This window comes from Falco peregrinus, chromosome 11 (assembly GCF_023634155.1).
Source record: "Falco peregrinus isolate bFalPer1 chromosome 11, bFalPer1.pri, whole genome shotgun sequence".
NCBI lineage: Eukaryota > Metazoa > Chordata > Aves > Falconiformes > Falconidae > Falco > Falco peregrinus.
The window spans coordinates 20,022,413-20,043,816 of NC_073731.1; the positions used below are offsets into that span (position 1 = coordinate 20,022,413).

Here is a 21,404-nt window from a genome sequence, read left to right on the forward strand (position 1 = left end):
TAACATTTACAAAATATTTCCATAAATTTCCTACTTACTGAGCAAATAACAGACCTTCCCCAGTTAATGTTCCTAACAGAGTCAGAACATCAGCTCAGGGTATTGTGTATGGAGCATCCAGCTGGTTCTCTCCATGAGAGGAGAGCAGAGACAAAGTTTGTGGAATTGAAGTCTCACCAAGAAGAAAACATGCCTCCAGGGCAACAAGCACAGGTAAGAACTGGGGTAGCAAGGACCTACGCTTCTGGTTCATAGCCCTGCTCTCACAAGTAAATGGACATGCAGGGCTCACAGGGGCTTCCCTCGTTACTGAGCAGTCATTCTGTATAGGACATGTCTGTTCAGAAAGGAGTAAATCCAAGAAGACTCAAGGCTCCATTTTGCTGCCACAAAACTCAAATTCTAAAAACTAAGTAGAAGGCATTACACAGGTAGATACAGACATCATCATATGTATTTTTATATGGGTATTTTACTAAAACATCTCTTATGAATAGATCTTCCCTCAATTTATAAGCAAAATATTTTTTAATAGTTTTCACTTGGTGCATGGCCACAGGTATTTTTATAGCAAGCATATCTGCAAAACCATATGTGAGACTCCTGATTGGCAATGCTCTTAAGTGCTGCGGTCACTAATTATTAAGTATTACCAACAAACAATCCTTTTCTAACAAGGGCTCAGTCCAACAGCAGGCAATTCACAGGGAACTCAAAACTATGAAACTGCACTGTCGGGCGGGTGATAGCGGGATGCTCTGGATTATTAACAAGGCAAACTCAGCTGGCGGTTGCCTGCACCCCAAGGCACATTGTGCCCCACCACCACGCCCCAGGGCACACCGGGCCACACCGGTGCTACAGGACCCTGAGCTGTAACAGTGTTGGGCATCCAGCCTCGGGGCCGCTGGGCTTCTCAGGGAGAGCCAGTTCACAGCAAATAGCGCATCCCCCCCGCTCAAGGCACTGACTTCGTCTGGCGAATGCCCGTGTGAAACAAATCACAGATTTCATACGTTTCCCGAAAGACAGTCGGAGAGAAGGGAATCGCTTGACAGGCTGGGGACACAGAGATTAAGCTTCAGAAAACATAACCACTGCTGCCCCTTTTTAGCGTCTATTAGAAAACAAACGCCTGGAACAAGCCGCCAGCGCTGCCTCGCGCTCTAGCTAGCCCGGGCCAAGCCGCGGAAGGCGCACAGCCCGCCCGCCCGCCCGCGACCACCTCCGCGGCGGCAAGGAGCGGCAAGGCGGGCCGGAGAGGGGCCGGGGCCACCCGCCCTCCGGAGCGGAGAGCCGGGCCGCGCCGCGCCGCGCCGCGCCGCCCCGCCCGCCCCCTTCTGCCCCGCGCGTCGCCGCCCTCCACCGCGCCCGGCGGCCCCCGCCGCCCCATACCGCCCCGCCCTGCGCCTCGGAGCGCTGATTGGCTGAGGGCAACCCCGCCCCGCCCCCTGCCGCCAGCCCGCGTGCCGCTACCGTTGCCCTTCGGCGGGCAAGGGCGCGCACGCGCACTGCGGCCCGGCCCGTTGGGCGCCCAACGCGTCGCCTGACTGAAAACAGCCGCCAGCCTGGCCGTGAGGGCGGCGGGCGCTGGAGGGAGAGGGGCGCTCCCGCTGCTCTAGTAACGACTCCTCCGTGTCGGCGGATATTTGTTTTACCCCGCTACCCGCTCGCAGGCGTTCGCGCCTGGGCTGCCCGAGCCGGCGGGCCCTCGCACGTCAAGGCGTCGCAGCGGGGCGGTTGGGGTCCTTCCGCGCCAGCCGTCGCAGCCGGTGGGCCGTGGGGAGCGCGCGCGCGCCGGTGGCCCCCCACCATGTATTACAAGTTCAACGGCTTCACGCAGCGGCTGGTCGGGGCAGCAGCGTCCGCCGCCTACAACCCCCAGGTAATGGGGCCGCCGCCCGGCGCGGCCGTGACCTTCGCCGTCCCCTTCCCCGCGCTGCGCCACTCAGCCCCCGGAGCCGCCGCGTGAGCCGGGCCCGCCGCCCCTCGGGGAGCCCCGGCCGCGGGCAGCTGGGCTTGGCGGGCCGGGCGAGCGCGGGCTGCCGGGCGGAGGCCGCTGGGGCCGGCTCGCCCCGGCACAGGCCTCCGCCGGGGGGGCTCCGGCGGCTGGCGGCGTTTGTTTCGCCGGGGAGGGGTCTGCCGCGCCCCGCCCCCCCCGCGCAGCCACGGTGCGTCCCGGCCGGTCGTGTGACCTTGGGCAGGACGGGACTCCTCGTTGTGCCTCTTGAGGCAGCCTGGGGAGGGACGGGGTGTTGTGGCAGGGAGCTAGGACGCTTCCATCGTGCGGGACTGCCCTGGAGCTAGAAACGGTGGCTGGTGGGGGTTTAAAACCGTAGCTGGCAAATGCGGACAGCTCTGCAGCTAGTCCCCCTTTCTTCTCTGTACATGCAAAAAACGTAATTGTTGAAAGCATTAAACCCCATATTAGAGAGGACGCGCATCTATGGAAGTGTAAATGCAGAACAGTCTTTCCTCAGTGCAATGCTGACGTACTAAGTGTATGCGCGATTAACGCTTGCATTAAATAGGCTTATACTTACCATGCTGTAGTTAAAAGTACATAGTTAATTCTGTAGCAATAGAGGGGAGGTGAAGGAGAGGGGAATGGATCCTGATTACATCAGCCATTTCAAGACACTGAAGAGCTGCATATTGGTGAAAACACAAAACTTGTTTGTTTCTATGTATTTCAACATAGATTCCTAAGTAATACTAGGAAGATTTGTAATGCAATTTTGTCGTGGCACAAATGCAGCATGGTTGCTATACTGTGTTCAGGTTTTTGGGTAAACTTTGTAAAACTGAAGTTCTTACAGTTTAGTAATAAAAACACCCCAAAACAATCTGGAGGTTAACAATTGAAGGAACTGGTTTTTAAAAGTCAGCCTTCCAAAGAGCAAACATATCTGATGTAACTTGACACTTTAAGAAAATACATGTGTACACACAGAAGTGAAATCCAGATTATGGTTTGTTTTTTTATGACTAATTCAATAAAAGGTAACTGAAAGAAACCACATTCTTGTAGACTAACGTGTATTGTTGTGGTACACAAACAATTCTATTTCACTCTTTCTTAGCCTGATTTGTTAGCAGCATACTTTACAGTTCTGCTTTCCTGGATATCCTTGACTATGCAAGTTTTACTTGGAAAATTCAGTTGTCTTCCGCAAGCAAGAACACTGTATTGAGCTTCTGTAAAATCTCAAATTGTTTCAAGGGGTCCAGAACAACTACAAAGCCAAAAAAAAATATTATTTTTTTTTAAAGTTAAGATGTTATAGTTTAGATGGATAGACAGAAGAGTTGAGAGAACTGGATGATCAGGCATAGCATAGTGGTTAATGGGCCATATTCTGCCAGGATGCTCATAGGAAGTGGAATACTGCAGGATGTTGCCAATTACCTGGAGCAGGCAACAGAGTGCACTCTTGTAAAGTTCACAGAAGACATCAGGCAGTGGCTCCAAAAATGATTGAAGTAGAGTTGCCATTCACAAGGACCTGTCTAGAGTTGAGGAATGGGCTGACAGGAACACTACAAATGTCCATGAGGACAAAAAGACAGTTGTGCACGTGGGAAGGAAGAGCCCCTGGCAGGGATACAAGCTGAAAAGCTCTGTGGTAGAGACCCTGGAGGTACTGGCGGACAGCAAGCTGGATGTAAGCCAGTAGCATGACCTTCCCATAAAGGTGGCCAAACAGCATCCTGGGCTGTATTACTATATGCATAGCCAGTAGATTAAAGAAAGTGACTCTCTCCCTCTACTCAGCACTCATTAGATCACATCTAGGTACTGCATCCAATTGTGAAGCCCCCCCAGTATGGGAATGTTCTTGATCAAAACTGGAGTAAGTGCAGCTGAGGTCACCAAGATGTTTAGGGGGGCTGGAGCACTTGCCCTGTGAGGAGAGCATTAGGAAATGGGGCTTGTTCTGCCTGGAGAAGAGAGGGAGAGGGGGGCAGGTGCAGACCAAAGACCAGCCAGCCAGCACCTACAGAGAGGTTATCAAGATGATGTAGCGAGGCTCTCTGCACAATGGGGCATGGTGGGAGGGCAGAAGATACCAGGCAAAAGCTGCAACAAGCGAGGTTCAAACTGGATGTAAGGAAAGACATTTTCATGGTGAGGTCAGGCAGTGGAACGGGTACCCAGAGAGATTGTGCAGCCTCGATCCTTGGAGGCTTTCAAAGCTAGACCACACAAACCCCATAACAACCTGGTCTCACCTCAGTCTGGACTAAAAAGCACTTAGAGGGCCCTTCGATCCTGAATTACCCTATGAACTTAAGTAAACATTGAGGTACCAGTGACACTTTCTGTTATAGCAATTTCTGTCCCAAGAAGATTTTTATCTTCCCCTTTCCCCATCATGTTTTGGAAGGCTTCCTGGATAGTTACAGGAGGGGTAGGGATACACGGAAGAGAGAGAAATAAATAATATATTCCAGTCTAAAAGCATGTCTGTTCATTAAAAGTACGTCCAACAGGCATTTGTGCTAGAAAATACTCTTGCCGCTATTGCAGTGTTTGGGACACTTCTTACCTCTTCTGCACAAAGTTGTATTCAAAGAATAAAGATTAATTGATGCTTCAGTTGTGTAGAGGAAAGCAAAGGCTAGGGTTACCATTGGGGGTGGGGGTACTTCAAGCTCAAGCAGTAAAGTACCTCCTTTCTGGAAGAGTATGGCTTAGAACACTGTATTAGTCTCTAAGTCATTATGACTATTTTGCTGCAAATAATGCACCCTTTTTAGGATCCGAAGAGAAAAGCCCTAACACAGAAATACAGAAAGCTCTGATAACCACCTGGAGTAAGGTCCTAAAGACAACACTCTTGACCTCTGGAGCCCAAGTTGTGGAATATTGCTTACCTTTTGGTTCAGTAAGCTCCATTACATTATACCAGCCATCCCATTTTAAGTACATCTTTATTTTTTAGGGATTAAAGTGGCAGAATTCTCTGTTAGCCCACATTCCGTTCTGTTAACGTTAGGTATTTATGAATATTGCACTAGATCAGAAAGACACGATAAATTCTGAATTATTGACATCTAGATTAAAATGCTGTACTTATCTAAATTGGTTCATAAAGGGTCTGTGCAAAACTAGCTTCACATATAGGTATCATTGCAGATAAAAAAAAGTCTAGATAGATCTCACTTCTGTGCTCTGCAAAGCAGGAAAGAATGTCGAAGAATAGAAATAGTTTTCTTCTAGAATATTGTAGTGATTTCTTCTTAGGTCATCATTGGGCATTGTATTTTATTTCAATGTCATCACTGAAACATTAAATCCCAATGTTTGAGAGAATATAATTGAGAAGATGAGGTTGTATCCAAGCAGGAGCATTTCACATAAAGCCTGAAGAATACTGTCTCACTTTATAAATGTGATATTTTTTCTACTGATGAAAGAAACTCTATCTTTCATTTCTGGCTCACCATTCACATGGCTCAGTCCTCAACTGTGGCACACAAATCTGCTATGCAACAGAATAGCTGCATTTTAAAAAGTTCCCTTTCATCCCTTTTTACAATCTTAGGCCGGCTTTTTGGTAGAATTGTTTTAGTTTGACTCTAGTCCCAGGTGACACATTCAGACACATCAGACTGCTAAAATTGTTTGCAATAAATAGAGATTAAAATATGAAGGAAATCACGTGGTAAGTAGATGTTAAGTCCAAAATTAAGTAAATGTTTTCTTACTGATTTAATTGCTGTATTTAAGAAAACCATAGCTCTGCATGTACAATGGTTTGCTTTTTATGCTTCTAATCATTTTGATGTTTCTGGAAAAATGAAGACATACCGCAATGCAAACTGTGCTTGGTCAAATACACGGTATATTATATAGTTCACTCTATTCTGTACTGTTACATTCTGATGCTTCCCAATGGAGTATTGTTCTGATGCAGGTTTAAGCTTACTGTGGGCTTGCAAAATACCAGTCAGAATGTATTTCAGAAATTCTTTTGCTGACAGTAACACAACTAACAGTTTATACTAACAAAAAACACCTCTTTGTTTGAAACCTGTATTGTTCTTTCCATCTCAGTCTTAGCATTCTTAGAAGACTTAATTTTGCATTTAACAAAGTTATGTAAAGTAGAATGAACAATTTAGCCTGTTTGAATAAATGGGAGCTTTCTCAGCTAGTGCAGGTAAGGAGTCAAATAGATTAAAGACTACTACTCATTATTTAAGAGGATAATGACTGCAGTAACCGTCACAAATACAATAAAAGCTATTTAATTCGGAGAGTTGGCTTATCTTTAAAGTACAAACAGTGGTACCAGTTTCAAATGCTGTCACATGAAGACAACTATATGAACTTTTCCCTAGTTTACCTAGCTGACCACAGGATTCACAATTCATAGGTGGAATTCAAGTGGAATTTTGTGTTGGTGTGGGGAACCCTGTTTAATGCAGTGTCTGTGTTGGTCAAACTGAACTTTCTCTCTTCTGCAGCATGTGTTTTTCTGTACTCTTTCCTGAAGCCAATGAACCATATCAATGATTTTTATTTAAATTGCTATGTGATATTAATTGGCACCGCGCTGCTTTGGAAGTAATTTACAGCAGCACACTGATGATTATATGAGTTTTCTGGAATTGTTCCATTTGATTTCATGATGAAGTTAGTCACTTGAGACAGGTCTGAATCTCCTAGTGCTCCAGCAGAAGGGGATCTTACAACTACCTGAACAAGAATGTTTTCTAAAGCCTGAAAAACTTAGATGGATTTCACTATTCTAGTAGTAATCCACAGGTGTGCCTTGCATCCAGTAACAAATATATTATATATAATATATATTAATAACAAATGGTAGGGGTTGCTGACCACTTTTTGAGCCCCCTATTTGTGATTTTAGGAATGATGACAGAAGTACCCTTTGTCACGGAACGGTTTGAAGTAGGTTGCAGCTTACTCCAGTTCTCAGTATTTGAAGTTTTTATACACTACAGATAGCTCATGAAATAAAGTCGACATGATCACAACAAGCAGGAATTGCAGTTATCTAGTAAATGTTGAAGTGATCTCAAAGAGTGCTCCTCAAAAAATTGAGCCCTCAGGAAGGCAAAAGTGAGATTCAGAAGTGCAGTCTTAAAGGAAGATGAAAGATGCACATTGTTGTGATACTAACAATCAAGAAGGCAAGAAACATTTTGGAGAAAAAGTCACCTGCACATTTGGTATAAACATCTGTTCTGTAGTTCTTTCTAACAAATCACCAACCTTTTAAAGACAAATCTAATAAAGTTCTTATAGACAAAAGTACTAGTCCAAAATTGCTTTCTTCAAGTATTTTGACGTAGTTGGTACTTTGCCTCGAATATATAGCCAGTAACTTCCTCTGACTAATAATGGTTTCCTAGATGCTTCCTTCTTACTGGTGTGACCAGAACTGCGTAATCTTAAATAATTTGGTACCTACCTTCTGTGCAAGCCTGTTCAGAGGAAGGCACTAGTTGCTGAATGTGTCAGAGAATCCAGTTTTGGCTGTTGTCTTTTAAAATATAACCAGTAAGGTTACAAAAGGATTCTAACATTCATTTAGGCACCAGAAAAGTGGGAAGTTGGACCCACGTCTTCAGGATGGAGCTCTGATGTCCATTCCATAGGCTGTTTGGGGATGTTGAGAAATCTGGTCTTTCTGTTGAAGGTGCCTATTGTAGCAGAAAATTTAGAGAATTTACATATGGAAAAAAACATGTCTGGTCTGTGGCAGGCATAAGAGACTAACAGCACCAGTCTGCTTCCAGTTCAGGCAGTTCTCTTAAGTACAAAATGCATCAACTAGTCCTTTGAACGGAAACTAGAATTTCAGTGCAGCCTTAACTTGACCCACGGAGAGCAATTCCTGCTTCTGTTTGTAATGAAAACCTGTTGCATTAACCTACTTGTACAATGCTTTTTATTTTCTCTTAGGAAAATAAATACAGCTGTTTCAGGAGCCATAATGTAAGACATTACTGCCATGTGTCTGGGAATAACTGGTAAATCTAACTATAATAATAAAGTCAAGGAGGCCTCTTCATGATGGCTGTGACTTTGTGCACTTAATCTTATCCATAGAACTGGATTATGTAGGTTTTAGTCATGGCAAATGTAGAGTACAGCTGTCTGAATTGAAAGGAAGTTGTTAGGCTGCTCATGGGGAGTAGGTACATTGAGGTGTGGAAAGTTGCAGCAGCATGTGAATTATAGGGTGTAGTTACACCTGCATAAAATATCCACCACATCAGGGGTTCTGGAGTGTTCTTGAGTACCAGTTACTATTTTTGTATGAAACAACTGGTCTTAACCTTTTATGGTTTTTTCCTCCTCAAACTGTACACCCAAATTACATAAGGCCCAGTTATTTATGGCTACAGCTTGCAACATTCAGAAGGAAGAGTTCATTGAAGTCTCCTCACTGACCCAAGCATCAGTGATTCCCTACTTCTAATCCTACTGCTCAAATAGAGTCCTGGGTAGTCTGACTGTGTGTGAAAAAACAAACAGCAATTTGGACCAAGTACCAGCATAGGAAACTTATAATAGCTATGAATTTATGTCATGAAGAAATCAGAAAGGAAGCTTCTCTTTTCCTCCCTAAGCCCTGACCCGAAGTTATAACTGAGAAATGAGTGGTCCAGCAATGTGTCTTTAGCTCATTGTCACAGGTCTTCATACCAGATAAATACTCTTTGTAATGTATCCTTGTAATGACTGGCAGTGTGCCTGCCTAACACGACAATTGGTACATTTGCAAGTGTTATATACCTTGATATTTTAATCTTTATTTGTGCAGGGACTCAAACCAATAGTTTCCACTGAATCCCCAGCTCTGATTTTTGGGACAACTAAACTTGCTTCAGATTTACCAGCAACTGATTCTTTCTTGGGTAAAAACAAGGTGCCAGACCTACAGAAACTTTTTCAGGTAATGACAACTTTGAGAGTAACTTAAAGAAAACTGCACAGCGGGACATATCTTTCCTTATTTTAATGTGGCTGACTACCTTTGTCATTCTGCAATACCAAAATTTCACAAAGTCTAGTTAAGAAAGCGTCAAGTACAGTATAACCTGTATACTTGTACTATACTAGAAGGTATATGTGCCTTGTATAGGAGATGAATACAGAAAGTGGAAAGTCTAGTAACATTGTCTGTTTACTGGCTTCAGAAGATGCTTATTGTATTATTTGGCTATTGGAACACTTTCTGTCTGGGAATCTAAGTGTATGCCTTGAAGCAGATCTGGAGGAGCAAAGCAGATCATTACTGGTTTGTGTATAATAACTGAATATTGCTAAAGCTGCTTATTATGCAGCATAAGAGCACAGTAAAGTTTTCAAAGCCAGTTTGTTAGCTATATGATTTCTAAGCATACTAGGACTTTTTGTAAAGCAAATTAGTTAAGCATTGTTAAAAAAAATGATCAAGAATGTACTTTATATAATGTTCCCTTTTCTCTCTTACATGCCACTTGCATTTGGAATGTGTCAGTCTGACTTGGTGAATAATTTTTTATACATATCTTTTCACGTTCTTTTGTTAGTGACACTTCCCATCCAGGTCCTCTTTAGAAATATTTTAAGATACATTCTTTCTGTCTGCACTTAACAGCTTTGGCTAATAAAATTAACTTGCTTTTGCATTTGTCTTGCTAAATGAAAAACGTAATACACTCGATTGTAGATAGCCTGTTTGTCATGGAAGTCCCTTAATTTACCTGAGGTAGCTTGTTCCTTATGACCTTGGTATGCCTGTTCATTTCTTTTTTTTGTTTGTTTTCTTTTTAAACTTTTCCCACAGAAAGCAGATGGACTGCCAGTACACCTGAAACGAGGAGTTCCAGATAAGCTGCTTTATCGGACCACTATGGCTCTAACAATAGGCGGGACTATCTACTGTCTAGTAGCGCTGTACATGGCCTCACAACCAAGAAACCAAAAATGAATGAACCACAACTCATGGGACTCGTGACTTCTCTGGAGGACCTCCTGCGTATATCTCTCTGCACTTGCTTTAATTCTGTGATTATACAGGGTTCATTATTCAGATCGAATTTCTTGGAGAAAACATTTTTAAATTGGTTGCCTTATGCATTCTAGAAATCAATATAAACAGACTTAAAGACATCATTTTAACATATGGTTGTAGCTTTGCCTCTGTTGTCTTGCAGGAGCGTATGAACAGTTGGAGAAAGTTAGAGCTTTTCCTTCCTTCCCTTCCCCAGCTTACACAATGTTAGAGAGAGGACAGCACTTTGTGGGCTATGCTCCACATTCCTTAGTGGGAGGATGCTGCTGGTTTTCCAAACAATAAAAGCAAATAGTTTAATCATTATAACATACTGGAAGCCTGTTTCTGTCATACACAGCTCATTTTACATAAGCATGTGGCAGTGGAACTTTTCTAAATGCTGGTAATATTCTCAGATATTTGTACCTCTGGTGGTAGGACAAAGGGCTTTTCTCCTTGGAGCATTTAAGGTGGATTTATTCCATAGCGTTAACATCACTGTGTGCAGCAGAGTGCACCAGTATTGGGGTGTCAGTTTTACCAGTGTTTGGACTTTTATTTGTCAAAGTATCTTACTGTGCAATAAAGATAACTACATGAGTGATAAAACAGGCAAGTCTTGAAAGTTTCAGATCACTTTAGCTGGCCTGGTAGTGAAATAAACATATTGGTACACTTCTGTTTAAGTTAAACTTGCAGATCTTAAACTAGGCGACTGATTCAGCTTACTGTAATCTTTTTGAGATGGTAATCCTCTTAAAAGCCTCTCTCAGAACTCATTGGGTGTTTAAATATAATTTTTGGTGAAACAGATCACTGTCATAATTCAGCTGCATACTATTTTCAGTGTATGCACTCACCTATTTATGTAAACACACACATTTCCTTTGCTGTGTGAGTGAAAGAGAGAGAAGCCAATAAACCCCTTTATTCTCCTTCCCTTGTGATACCATAGCCTTGAACAGCAAGTTTCACACCAGTTTTCACAAAAAGCATCCTTTAATTTGATAGATGATCCTCTGTCTATGAGCATTGAGTATTCGCTCTTGGTCACCTAGGCTCTGGATAAGCATGGATTCATTGGCCGCTGTAAAGACCTGTTTCTCCCAGAACTACAGAGACCACCTTCCGTGTAAATAAAGAACAATAATTGAGTTCTGTAGGAACTGACAGCTGTGTTGCCTCTACTGATAAAATATATCCTCAGTATCCCATGCTTCTATGACACTAAGAATCTTGTGCTGTAGGCTGTTAAATCCTATTTTAAAAAAGAGAAGGATGGTAGATTGTTGTCTGCCTTCCCTGCATAACATATATTAAGCAATGCCTACATGAGTGTTCTAGTAAAGGTTACTTTGCACACAAACTTGACAGGTAGATTTTCATGAGGATGAGTTCTACTCAGAATTTCTATGCTCTTTTGTGAGTTTTTTGTTTTGTTTTTCTAGTTTTGTGGTGTGGTTTGGAGTTTGTTAGGGTTTTGGTTTTTTTTTTAGAAAACTATCTTTAGAATTCACATAAAGGGTAACAATTTCCTGCTTGTTGCTAAGGCAGGTGTGGGTAAAGTAACTAAACTGTTACCCTATAGCTCATTAACCAGTGGAATACTCTTCCACATACTTTTGGAAAGAATAACAACAGAGACTTGTCACTCAGGTGTAGCCTTCTTAAAGAGAACTCATCTAGGAGATCGGGTTCATGTACTGCTATAGAGGTCATGGCTGGAGCTATGGATATCAGAATTGCCTTTCTGTTGTCCTGAGTCTAGCTTTTTCCAGGTCTTTGTCAGCAGCTAAAAGCACATGTGCTAAAGAGAAGAGAAAACCATCAAATTTTGCAAATAACCAGATAGTAGGTAATTCATTGTTGGTTTGTGGTTTTTTTCCCTTCAGTGTTTGGGTTTTGAAATACTATTTTCACTTTGCCCTTCTCAAAAAAGCTGACCCAGCTGAAGCAGGATGAGAGTGCTGCTTCAGCTTTTGAGATTCACATTCCTGGTTCAGTTGGAGGTTAAAACCCAAAAGAGGCATTGCTTGTCTGCAGCCGTTGGGCAGGGCTCCAGTTGTGAGAAAGAGGAGACTGCATTTCTGTATTTCCACGGCAAAGTGCCCTGAAGAACAGGAAAGCTTGCAAGCTGTAACCAGGAGGTTAGGCTGTGGCAGCAAAATCTTGCCCCTTCTATAATTATCTCAAAAATAATTGAGAAAGAAATTACAACATTGTAAATCCTGTCATCCTAGAAAAAAAATGTTCTGTTAAATTTCTATGTAGAAATATTTCTGATACCAGACTTCCACGAGGATTCAGGAGGGTTTAAGTGTTTTGAATGATTGTTTATGATAGAGACACCTAATCTTATTCTTAAGCCTTCAAGAACACCCTTACATTTAAAAGGAGTCCCTGTTCCTGTCCCGATGTTAAATAAGATCTTAAGTAAGGAGAACCGGGAGTGAATTGCAGCATCAAGAAGGCTACTTGAGTATTTTGCGTTGTCATCCCCAGAAGTAAAAATCTGACTTGGGTACTACAACTTCATTATATGTGTTATGTTCTTTTTTTTTTTTTTTCCAAAACCCTCTCAGTTTTGTCTTTGAAATTATGCAACCTACCAACACCGAGAACTGAGAAAACGATGCATTTTTCAGTGATAGCTTGCTTATACTCTAATGTTTTGCCTTGAATGCACAGTAGAGAATAAATTATAATAAGCTCTCATACCCCAAGCTACTGGGTTTGGAAAGGAAAGCAGCTGAGATTTACAATACTCGGGAGCAAAATTATCTCAAGGATAATCATCCATTCCCCATGGTATTATCTTATTGTTGAGAGACAGTGGTTTTCCTTTTTAAGTGATCTCTCTGGCAACCCGAGTTCAATAGTCAGATCTTTGTAATGGTTTTTAAATAAGATCTCCTCACTACTTTTCATGTGGGAGTAGTAGAATAAACACACTTGGGAAGACATTGATAGTATGCACGTATGTCTTTCAGCTGCTTTAAAAATAAAAGTATGTTAAGGAAAGGATTCCTCCACAGTATTTGAATATGACCATAACATCTCAACAGGCTTTTGCCTTAACATTTTTAATTGTCAGTAGACCGCTTCAATACTGAGACATTAATTGATTGATCTTTCCTTAAAGTAAAGCTTGTCAAATTAAAAGCCACTGTAAGAAATAAAAGCCAGAGAAACCAGGAAAACGGGAATCTAATCTTACAGACATCAAAAAGCTGAAAAGTGTTTTAAGAGCTGTTTCCGTGCACATATGTACATAGTACTTATTCCAGGGGTCCTCAACCTTTTTAACCAGGGGGCCGGTGCGCGGATGAAGCGGCAGGCAGTCATCTGCGGCTGCTTGGTTCCCCCCGCAACCCCTGGCAGAGGGGTTCTGTAAATACCGGGGGCCGGATTGAGGACCCTGGGGGGCTGTATGCGGCCCGTGGGCCATAGTTTGAGGACCCCTGAATTCTGTCTTTACCCTCCTCCCTCCAAATTCAAGTGTTCCAAGAGGCTTCGGAAAAGTCACAGATCGGTTTTTTCCACTACAGTCACAAACCATTACCCCTGCAGATCTTAAATTTTAAAAAATCCAAATGCTTTTACACAGAGAAAAAGGTGCATGTCTTGGGTAAGTTACATGTAAAATCATGCTAAACTGTTCTAAAAAAAATTTGTGAAGTACCTGCATTTTATGATACAGTATGCTTTTTTCCCTCTCCAGCCCTTAACCTCTGAAAAATTTCACAGGAAGCCAAAGTTTGATCTCTGCTTTAAAATGGATGGTGGGGAAAGGGAACTTGCCTATAATCTCAATATTTATTTTAGCACACAGGCATGAAAAACAACCTTTAAAGTATTTTTCATATTCAGTACTAATTGCATCTTAGTTTACTAAAGGTTGTTAATTTGGATCAATGTCAGCTGTAGTGCAAGTGATGCACAGCTTGCTAAGAAGCAGAAGTGTATTTGCTGCAAGAGGGAGCGCAAGCATGCCTGCGGGTCCGGAAATAGGGTATACACCATAGGTGTCGGTATGGCATCTCGCTAGTACCAGATCTTATCTCCTCGTGCTTACAGATCTGAGACTGTTTTGGGGTATAGCGCTAGACAGAAGGAACCATTTTATTTGTACATTAATTATTTCAAAATACAAGAAATTTAAATTCAAGGGTCTCCCCCCACCCCCAGTCTGTTGCAGGCAGCCTGTATCTGCCCTACAAGAAGGCATTCATCATCCTCTGGCTCCAAAGAGAGATGACACTCCCTGCTGAAACATTTTTCTAAATGACTTTGCCCAGTGATCCAGTGCTGCAAAACTAGGGGGGTGGGCGGGAGGGGGAAGTACTTTGCCTCACTTCATGTCAGCTGCATACCACCATCACTTTTCTCCCTTCCTCACTCCCACATTTTTATCCTTAAAGACCATGAGAAGTTTTCTAGTTTACTTCCTTTTTTTCCACAGTAGTTTTTTTTTTAAATCTGCTGTGCCACAAAAGGAATGAAATTGTTTATAAGTGCTTCAAGAGAACTTCTGAAATACTCCTATCAGTATCAGACAAAGGAACGCCTTTGTCATGCATATTTTTTTCTCTACAAGTTGGAAACCCAGCAGCTCGACCGCTCCAGGAGCACAGGTGAACCTCTTACTGCACTGGCAAGTCTTTGAAGAAGCTGTTCTGCAGGTGTGCAAACATACGGGCATCACACAGCTTGCTGCTTCCAAGCACCTGACTGTATTTCAAAGAATTACAGGAAATACTTTTTCCCTGCACCACGCTTACGCTTCGAGCCATGTTAGCTTTAATGTACATAGTACTCGTTTTTCTATCTTGCAATTCAGTCACGCGTGTTAATCTTGCTATTAATTGCTTTATCTGTTTATGGTGTGGTGCTGCCTCGAACATCTTGGATCCCCTTTCTGGTTTTGTCACTGAGCCCTAATTCTGAGCACCCAAAATTAGAAATTTAGGCGTTAATTGTAATATGTGTCAGTTCCACAATTTTCACTTGAGGTGTAGAGCTGAGACAGCTAACAGCATCCGTTGGCAGAGTTCAGTACAGCCTGCCACCATGAACGGATGTTCTGCCAACCACACAGAGCCATCCCTAACATTTTCCATAGTTCTTGTTACATGTAAGGAAGATCATCTGTGTAATCTTTAGTCACTTACCTACTCTCAAGAGGAGACAGCGTTGTCTAATCCACAACACTGCCTAAATGCAAATTGCATCTTCCCTTAAACTAAAACTGTAACAGCACTTTGGAAGAAGGCAAGGAGAACACGTCTGGAAAAGTGGAGAGGTTGGAAGTGTCAATTCCACCAGCTTGATCTGGACTCATAGCCAAGAGAGCAAAACTAATGAAATTCAGCTTTTCTGGCATAAACAAGGAGTACTACTTGTTAAAGTTTATTCTTGTATAAGCCTAAGGAAAATATATTAGTCTTCTAATTGGAACTGGCTAAGCAGCTCTGCTCATATGCAAAACAAAACACACACTCCACAGCATGACCCTGCAGAATTAACAGGAGTCAAGACTTCAGCAGCAGCAAAACCTTACACTGCAATAAAGCAGGCTAGAGTCCACATAGGCTCACCGAGATGTGGAGAAACCAAAGAGCTGGTAGCACTGTGCCCTTCTTACACTGTTTTTCAGAAAAGCATACTTTAAAAACAGGCTGGAAGAATGATCTCTGGCATTCTCAGAGACTTGCTGGTTTCCCAGAAGATCACGTGGAGGCCTTTCTAAAGCTCTGTAACAGCTTTCCATGGCCACTGAAGAACGGCTTGCTAGATAAAAGGTCTGAACTTTTGTTTAGGTGTGCTCCCAGCTGTGCAAGGCCTGACGGAATATGCCCATCAGCTCTGCCTGCAGAGCAGCAGTGTTTGATCCCTGTGTACTGCAACATGTAGAAAATGTAACCGTAATATCCAAGTGTCACGATATTAAAATGTTTGAATAACTCAGAGAGGTACATGCCCTTCAAGAAATTTCTCATCTGTGTGTGGCATATTTTTTACTTTCACTGCTCAACGGGTTGCAAGAAAAACCTATGTAATATGGATTTTCTGGATTACAGGCTCAAATCCCATGCTCTTTATTAAATTGTATGGGATAAACTGAACCGAGTAAAAATAGAAAAATCTGTCAATATCAGTATTAACTAGAGTCATCTCTTCTCCCTGGTTTGCTGCCCCTCCTTCCCAGGAGCAGATGTCAGCGCCTGTGCTTTTCCTGATGCTTTTTCTGGGAGCGGGAAGCGACAAGCAGTCACGCATCTATTCACGCGACAATTTGTCTTGCTTCTGGAACAAGGAAGATTGGGTGGCCATAGGGTAACCAACTTGTTTCCATGACACCCATTCCTTTGTGGATGCAACATGCAACCAAACAGCTAGACTCTGCAGCTCTCTCTGAAGCTGTAGTGCCTGGCTGGCCTAAGGGAGGGAAGATCTTCATGGTCAATGGCAGGCGCAGCTGCCACGGCTGCCACTTAGGGACAAGCAGCAGGGAAAAGGGCGAGGGATACTTGCTGTCTCTAGAAACAAAGCCACCAAGACTGAGGAAGAGATCACCTGTAAAGAGCAGCACTGAACGCCAGCAGGTTGGCTAGGAACACTGCTTGTGACCACGTGTCAGATGGTTATCCCAGAGAGATACAGACACATGTACACTAATTCAGCTATAAGTTTTGGGTTCTATGTTTTCAGAATACAGCAGCTTGCAGCAGCTAGGTGACAGCTTGTTCTGTGTATATGCCCTTTAGATTTTATACATTGTAAACTCAAGTGACCATGTGATACACACATTGCATCAGGACCACTGATCAAATTTTAACTGGCTGCATAAGAACCTTCAAATGCTAGATCAAGCCCAAACTGGTCTTTTAATTTCCATTGCTTTTAGTAGATATTTCTAGTAAATATTTGCTGGACAGAGCTATATAGTATATCTTGTATGAACAGTTGTGCTCCTAACAACTGAGCCTGAAATCTGCTGAACTCAGTGCATGAAAGAGCAATTATGTAATTTATTTCTCAGGACTAACATGCAGATATGCATGCATGAGGCTTGCAGGTTTAATGCTGTTTTTCAGTTGCACTTCAGGAAAAATATATTTCCAGGAGCAGCAATAAACAAGCACACAGAATTTAGAACCTGTAACAAACATTTTGCCTGGTTTGCACCACTGTCTGAAAGAAATTAAACTATGCAAGACCTAGCAAAACCTGTCTTTGCAAGGCAAAGTTTAAGGAGAGAATCTGTTTTTATCTAACCTGTTGAAATCCACCGTAGACAACTTAAGAGTTTAACTATTACTGCACTATCTGCCTTTGAATTTTAATATACATTAGACAAAAATGCACTACTATCCCTTTTTCTCATTAAATAATTGCTTTACACTTTGAGGAGGTGCATGACTGCTGTCCTAGAGCTGTGAATGCTGGAGACACGATGGTCTCCAACTCCACAGCTTATGAAAGATTTCTAACAACTGTTTTTCTATTCATGCATTTTTCTGTGAAAATTTGCAAGGATCCTATATGCTATCATTCTTAGAGTCAGCTTTGCTAGTATGCAGAGTGTTAGGCTAGAACTAGAAGAGCCCGGCCAAGTTGACATATATCAGATGGATACTCTCTCCTGGGGCTGAATCAGAACAAGTCTTGTTTGTGGCAAAGCTCATTTTGGGGTTGTGTTTCCATGCTCTTCACCATCTTATCAGCAGAACTTAGGCTGGTTCAGGTTTGCACAGGTCACCTCCCTATGTTCAATTCCTATTGGCAAAATCAGGCCAAAGTGAAAATGGTACATGGGAAAGAAGAAAGTCCTTTACGCTTCTGTGACAATGATCTGTTGCACAAACGTTGAAGGTTAGGGTGAAGATCGCTAGGAAAAAACAAAGCAAAGCAAAACCAAAAAAACCCAAACAATCCAACCCAAAGCAAAAACCCCAAACCCAAATGCCCTGGCAAAGTTTCTGTCCATTTTTACAGATTACAACAGGAAATCCCTAAAGATTTTTCCCCTCTCAAGATTCCTTTCACATTTCATCTCTCCTGATCAGAAAGATCCAGTAGCACAGAGCAATTTCTTTCTTATGGAACAGTTTCTAACAGGCCACATCTCTGCAGATCCACACACAGGACTCATGCTGATGTTAATGGCAGTGCTAATTGAATTTGTGACAGTGTATGTGACCCAGTTTGATGCTCTTTGGCACTGGAAGGTTAATGGGATACAGAGTATAGATCAAACTATAAAGCAATTACACTGAATAGTCCTTTTGTCACCCAAGATATCCCACATAAACCTGTGCTCTCATACCTGCCTGGTAAATCACACACAGTTCCGATTGCCCCGTCTGCAGAGACAATATAACCTGGAGGCTGCAAGATGTGTGACATGGCTGGGTTTTAGATCTCCCCCTTGGCTTTTGTGTTGAGACCAGAGCATTTAATAAAAGTGCTGTTTGCATACGGCAAACTCACAGTCCACCATTTACCAAACACTGTTACAGCAGCCACCAAAGATATCTTTTTTTTAAAAAAAAATATTTAAGAATATATAAAGTTACAAGACTTTTCACTGAGTACTAAATAATTTATAATGGATGCTGATATGTCTCCCCCTGCAATGACAAACATGCTATGGCTAATCCTGGCTGATATAATTTCTTTTATTTTTCAGATTTGATTATCTGTGTTGGAGGAAAAATAAAGAGTGCAAGAGCAGTATGAAAAATCTATCATTGTTTAAGCATGCAGGAGGAGCAAGGACTAGTCTGGTACAATTAAGGCTGAAATTTCCTTAGAGTTGCTTCATAACATATTTCTATAGATACAAATCTCCTTGAAGCTTTGCATTATATTTTGTATATAATACAATTTATGATTTTTTTATTTTGATCAAAGTCCTTTTGATTTACTGATAGCACTCATTACAAGACACTCAGCTGTGTCACTGAAGGCAAACGTTACAGTCCATGCGAAATTTGGCTGGACTTTCACCTAAGTGAGATATGAATAAGTATTGCAGAATCTGATATAAAAGCAACAGCATGTTTGCTATAATTTTTGCAACAAAGAACAATATATTATCGGACACACTGGAATTAATCTGAAATGTACTAACTTTCCTAAGTTTACTCTGAAATCACCTTTATCTCCTAAAAATCAGTTGTCTGTAATAAGATACATCAGCATTTCTAAATAGCAATGATACTAACAATTATAAGCAATTTCACAGTTGTGTTTGTGGTGAGCAGTTGGGTTCTGTGAGCCAGAAGAGACCATCAGATCCAGCAGCCTGAATGGCCATGGAGCATCATCTTTTCACTATAATTTTTTATTATTATTTTGTAGAATTCGGGACAAGCTGTAGTATTAATTGCAACAGTTCCATTTTTATAATATACAAATGCAAAGCAGACCTCTATTTCTAGCTATTTGTATCGTTCTGGTTGCAAATCAAATAGGATTTACTCAGTCCTTCATTAACAGCATTTTGTTCGGAATGAACTAGAATGTGCAGGATATTCATTTCAATACAGTAATAAAAGGCTTGAAATTTATTTCATGGCTTGCACAATAGGAATTGGGGTGGGGGTGGGAAATGCCTGGTTCTCACTTTATCTGCTGCAATTGTTATATCAGTTCAAAGTAAACTTAGGCTAATGACATTTTAATTCAATGGACAGCTGGGGGTAAGAAAAAAATCTGGGGCATTTCTATTTCAAGTTGATCTTAAAGCAGTCCATTCAATCTGAAACAAAAGCATACTGATCTCTGGTAATCTAACCTTCAGAAGTTAACTTTATTTTAAAATAAAGTATATACTATTTCTGAAGCTTTAAGTGACAAAAAAAAAAAAGAAAAAAAAAAAAAAGAACTCACATTCACTAGAATTTCTGGAACGGAGCCATCACACAGAAACACATTCACTGTTTCCTAGTGTTTTTTCCTCCTTGTGCAGATGAAACTATTAACTGAATTTAACCCAAGCTTGACTATCATTTAGCTTCCACAGAAGCTAAGTCCCTCAATAGAAGGTTTTTAAGAAAACAGAATAAAATTAATCTGGCTTCAGTGTAAATGGCTTGATGGTGTTCTAACAAGTGCTTTACCCTTCACAGGGCTGCACCACCAGAGCACACACACTAGAATAGACCATACAAAGCAGATAAAAATAGGGAATAAGGACAGAGACCAATGTTGGGGCTAATTGAGCATAACAAAGATTGGAAGGAAGTATGGAGGAAAAAAAATGAGTGAGGTTTTACAGTGAACTATTATGGATTTTAATAATACTAGGCTAGTGTACATGAGCTGAAACCCAGATTCTGCTTCATAAAGGCAAAACTGAAAGTGGCATCCAAAGAACAGAAGCTATACAGATTATGATACTGAATTTCCCCACGTTTCCCTAAACTTGCAAACTATTATGCAAAGTCATCATCCAAGTAGGTTTACTTCTTACTGCTCTGTTAGGGCTAACGCAGATAATTACATTTTCAATGGAGACAGTGGTCTGGGAGCAGGTGCCAGGAGGCAGACCTTCCATTACAGACCATTGAGAGCTTGGCATGAGCAGAAGCTTATTTCTCTCAGAAGGCAGCAAGGGTATTCAGACATCTCGGTGATGAGGGTTATTTGTTTACAAGTGCTTCTCAGATAAACATATACTGAGACCATAGACTTCATCTTGAAGAGGTCTGTGGAAGAACACTTGAAAATTATGTGATTTCTGCTATGTAGCGGAACTTTGATGATGCAGAACACTCAAGGGTTTAATACTACAACATAAAGCAGTGTTTTCTGTCTGGTGCTTAAGAATCAGTTATTAATTAAAGCGCCTATACTGCTTCTTCTAACTAACATGATTTGAAAATAATTTCTTTTTACCTTTTTTTAACAAAACAATTTGGTTTACCCCAGCTATTGAATTTTGACGTTGCAGTGTTTCATGTAAATATGTTTCTTTTCCTTGTTAATGACCTGTCATTTTCCATTCCAAAAATATGGAAAACTGAAGATAATCATCTCTTTGAAATATTTTCATTTGAATTTGATAAATACCCGATATTAATGCAACATAAGGTTATGCCAAGACTGACCACCACTTTGAAAGGAACACATGGCTTCAGGAAAATATTCCTGAGCACCCAAAGGGGACGTGAGGCATTAAGAATGAACAGAAATGAAAGTCTGTTTTATATAGGGCTGTATGAAAGGGAAAGATGAATGGCTGGCAAGATGGTTTCCTCGGCTTTCTTCCATTCAAACATTTTCATTGTTGAAATAGAGGCTTTGTGGAAAGCCTGCAATATTTTGTTATACTATGTGCCCTATCAATGCCTTTAGCTGATTCTTAGTTGTTTATCC

At 41.6% G+C, this 21,404-nt stretch overlaps 1 protein-coding gene across 2 annotated transcripts; it reads left to right on the forward strand.

Annotated features, from left to right (window-relative positions):
- Positions 1-1,597: 1,597 nt before the first annotated feature.
- Positions 1,598-10,694, forward strand: LOC101918402 (cytochrome c oxidase subunit 7A-related protein, mitochondrial). 2 transcript variants are annotated; one of them, XM_055816419.1, is made up of 3 exons: positions 1,598-1,885; positions 8,802-8,933; positions 9,810-10,694. In XM_055816419.1, exons 1-3 carry the CDS (start codon positions 1,814-1,816, stop codon positions 9,951-9,953), a joined length of 348 nt encoding a protein of 115 aa, XP_055672394.1. In that variant the 5' UTR covers positions 1,598-1,813; the 3' UTR covers positions 9,954-10,694. The 2 variants fall into 2 exon arrangements, with proteins under 2 accessions (XP_055672394.1, XP_055672395.1); XM_055816420.1 differs by lacking the exon at positions 8,802-8,933 and having other exon boundaries at positions 1,661-1,885.
- The last annotated feature ends 10,710 nt before the right edge of the window (positions 10,695-21,404 follow it).